The sequence below is a fragment of the Arabidopsis lyrata genome, assembly GCF_000004255.2.
Source record: "Arabidopsis lyrata subsp. lyrata unplaced genomic scaffold ARALYscaffold_6, whole genome shotgun sequence".
In the NCBI taxonomy this organism is placed as follows: domain Eukaryota; kingdom Viridiplantae; phylum Streptophyta; class Magnoliopsida; order Brassicales; family Brassicaceae; genus Arabidopsis; species Arabidopsis lyrata.
Genome location: NW_003302550.1, coordinates 7372787 through 7375775, shown reverse-complemented (window position 1 = coordinate 7375775; position 2989 = coordinate 7372787). Strand labels below are relative to the sequence as shown.

Below are 2989 nucleotides of genomic sequence, written 5' to 3'. Positions count from 1 at the left end.
AAAACGTGAACCAAGGTTTGTTTGTGAGTTGGTCCAATAATGCAATGGTGTGGAAGCATTTCTTGCTAGTTTTGTTATACCATCAAATGATAAGCATTTCTTGCTAGTTGTAACTCGCCTTCGGAGTACGTGTTAACATATTCGACCGTATCCTATATAATATTTAAATCTAAGCACTAAAATAGTGTAGCTTAATATTTATGGAAAAAAAAAAAAAAAAAAAAAAAACTCATTGAGAATCTCTCTCCTATAAATTCATTACATATTACATAAATCTTTCCTCAAGTAACCACAACATCTCCTTCTTTTCTTCCTAATATCCATAATCCAACCAAAAAAAAAAAAAATCAAGCAATCTTGATAGCAAATGGATCAAGAAGGTGCATCGCATAGTCCATCCTCCACATCCACCGAACCAGTCCGGGCACGTTGGTCACCTAAACCGGAGCAAATCTTGATACTTGAATCTATCTTCAACAGTGGTACTGTTAACCCACCAAAAGACGAAACGGTGAGGATAAGAAAGATGCTTGAGAAATTCGGTGCAGTGGGAGACGCAAATGTCTTCTACTGGTTTCAAAATCGAAGGTCAAGATCTCGCCGGAGACAGCGGCAGCTCCAAGCAGCCACCGCCGCTGCTGTCACCTCCATAGGAGCTGAAGACCACCAGCACATGACGGCCATGAGCATGCATCAATATCCTTGCAGCAACAGCGAGATTGGTTTGGGGTTTGGAAGTTATAGTAACTCATCAGCTAGTTACTTCCTTAATGGATCGTCTTCATCGCAAGTCCCTTCCTTTTTCCTCGGACTCTCTTCTCCAAGTGGTGAGTATGAGAGCAACAATGGTATGGAGAATCTCTTCAAAATGTATGGCCACGAATCTGATCATCAGCAGCAGCATCACAGCTCAAATGCTGCATCAGTTTTAAACCCGTCTGTTCAAAACTCCAATTTCCAATACCAAGAAGGTGAATCATTCATTTGCATGGCTCATATATCTTTTTTTACGCCGTAAATTTTCGGTTTTCTAGATATAAAACCGGGACCCTTTCTAACTAAAAATCAACATTCTCTATCCATTTAAATTTAATTATAAATATTTGGATGACTCATATTTCTATAAATGAATTTTTGAAATTGAGAAAGAAAGAGCCAACCATTTTTTCTAGGAGGGTTTCAAATCGTATTTTTATGTTAGGCTAACATGTTGTATTTTGAGAGCTAATTCTCAATCTCTATTTTTGTTCTTGTATAATAATCTTCCTTTTTTGCTTTCCAAAAGGGTGTATGACGGTGTTTATAAACGGAGTTCCGACGGAAGTAACAAAAGGAGCAATAGACATGAAAGCAATGTTCGGTGAAGATTCGGTGTTACTTCATTCCTCTGGTCTTCCTCTTCCCACTGATGAGTTTGGTTTCTTGATGCATTCTTTACAACATGGCCAAGCTTATTTCCTGGTAACTAAACTTAATTCACCTTTTTATTATTAATATATATACACTATTAACAAAGTGCTCATGAATATTTTTATAAATGATTTCCAGAACTTTTTTTTTGTTTTTGACAATCAGAACTATTTAAATTTTGTTTGTTTTGTAATCATCCGACGACGATTTAACCATAATTTTTTACCAAAAAAACATAATTCATATTTGTAACCAAAGATATATATATATATATATATATGTATATATAGTTTCTATAGATTAGTATGCAAAAGTGTGTAGAAATGGCTATAGAAATTAACCTCAAGAACCTATCTCACTCTGTAACTACTTACTCTGATTCAAAATATAAGATGTTTTACCTAAAAGCATATACTTTAAGAAATTATATTTTGTTTTTAAAAAACTATCATTTAATATTTAAGTTAAGAAAATTCAACCAATGATATAAAAGATTGCAGAATATAAAAAGCCATAAAATATCAAATCTATTTAAAGTTGCATAGAAATTTGTAAAACATCTTATATTTAAAAAAAAACAAATTTTTAAAACATCTTATATTTTAAAATAGAGGGAATATAATATAAAATATTTAAATATTTCTACAGAAAATATAATAAAATATAATCAATTTGATTATTGTCGGTTTATGTAATAAATGAATATCAATGTTTTAGAAACTAATATCTGTAACTGAAGTCTTGTGATTTAAGTATTTAACTAAGCTTTACGGATTTGATGTCAGCTCATATATGTGACCTTTTTGGTTTGGTCAAAATTTTCTTTTTATAAACATGTTATTTATTTTTTTATTTCTAAAAATAAAGAATATAGCTAAGAACACAAGAACCAATAAATCCCACTTTTTGAGTAATTTTGTGAAATGTTGAGTATTTTTTTATTGAGTTCATTGGCAGAAGAGACCTTGGGAATTTATATTCTCCCTTGGTCAAATGAATAGACGGTGTCAACATTTTCTAGGAATATAAAATGATGTTAACCATTTCTCGTTAGGGTTTTCAGTATTGTCATTAATTAGTCAATTAGCGCTATTATAATTAAAATGCTCTAATTATTCCCAAGTTTTAAATTTGTTTTCATTTTGTCATCGACAGGTACCGAGACAGACATGAACTGGCTTTCTTGTGTGGCACCGTATACGGTCGATTGTTTCTTTTTTACTTATTGATTTCTTGTATAATTAGATTAAATATAAGTTAAAAAAACAAAAAATATGTTGGACTCGTCAGATATTTTGCTTTCTTGTCGATTCTTGCTCGCCTGAAGACAAACCTTATCTAACAAAACAAGCCAAATCTTTGATTAGAGATCAAGTTTGTGGAAAAAATGTCCCTCGACTTTATATATCCTTTATATTATAAATCAGAAGTAATATGGCCAATAGAATACTGCCACATAGATTTCTATTTCACAATTTAATTTAATTTTCAAAAAAATAATTATACAACAATATAATCGGGAAAAATGTCATTAAAATCTCTAACTTATTGAAAACGTTGATTTAAATCCTCAACTTCC

The 2989-nt window shown here is 31.4% G+C and overlaps 1 protein-coding gene across 1 annotated transcript; it reads left to right on the top strand.

Annotated features, from left to right (window-relative positions):
* Positions 1-220: 220 nt before the first annotated feature.
* On the top strand, positions 221-2784 carry LOC9307852 (WUSCHEL-related homeobox 12). Its single transcript, XM_021022141.1, has 3 exons — positions 221-971; positions 1286-1461; positions 2566-2784. The coding sequence occupies exons 1-3, from the start codon at positions 368-370 to the stop codon at positions 2581-2583; spliced, it is 798 nt and encodes a 265-aa protein (XP_020877800.1). The 5' UTR covers positions 221-367; the 3' UTR covers positions 2584-2784.
* The last annotated feature ends 205 nt before the right edge of the window (positions 2785-2989 follow it).

Coding starts and splice junctions, on each gene's coding strand:
- LOC9307852 (XM_021022141.1), top strand. CDS start 368: ATGGATCAAGAAGGTGCATCGCATAGTCCATCCTCCACATCCACCGAA. Junction 972..1,285: donor CAATTTCCAATACCAAGAAG/GTGAATCATTCA, acceptor GCTTTCCAAAAG/GGTGTATGACGGTGTTTATA.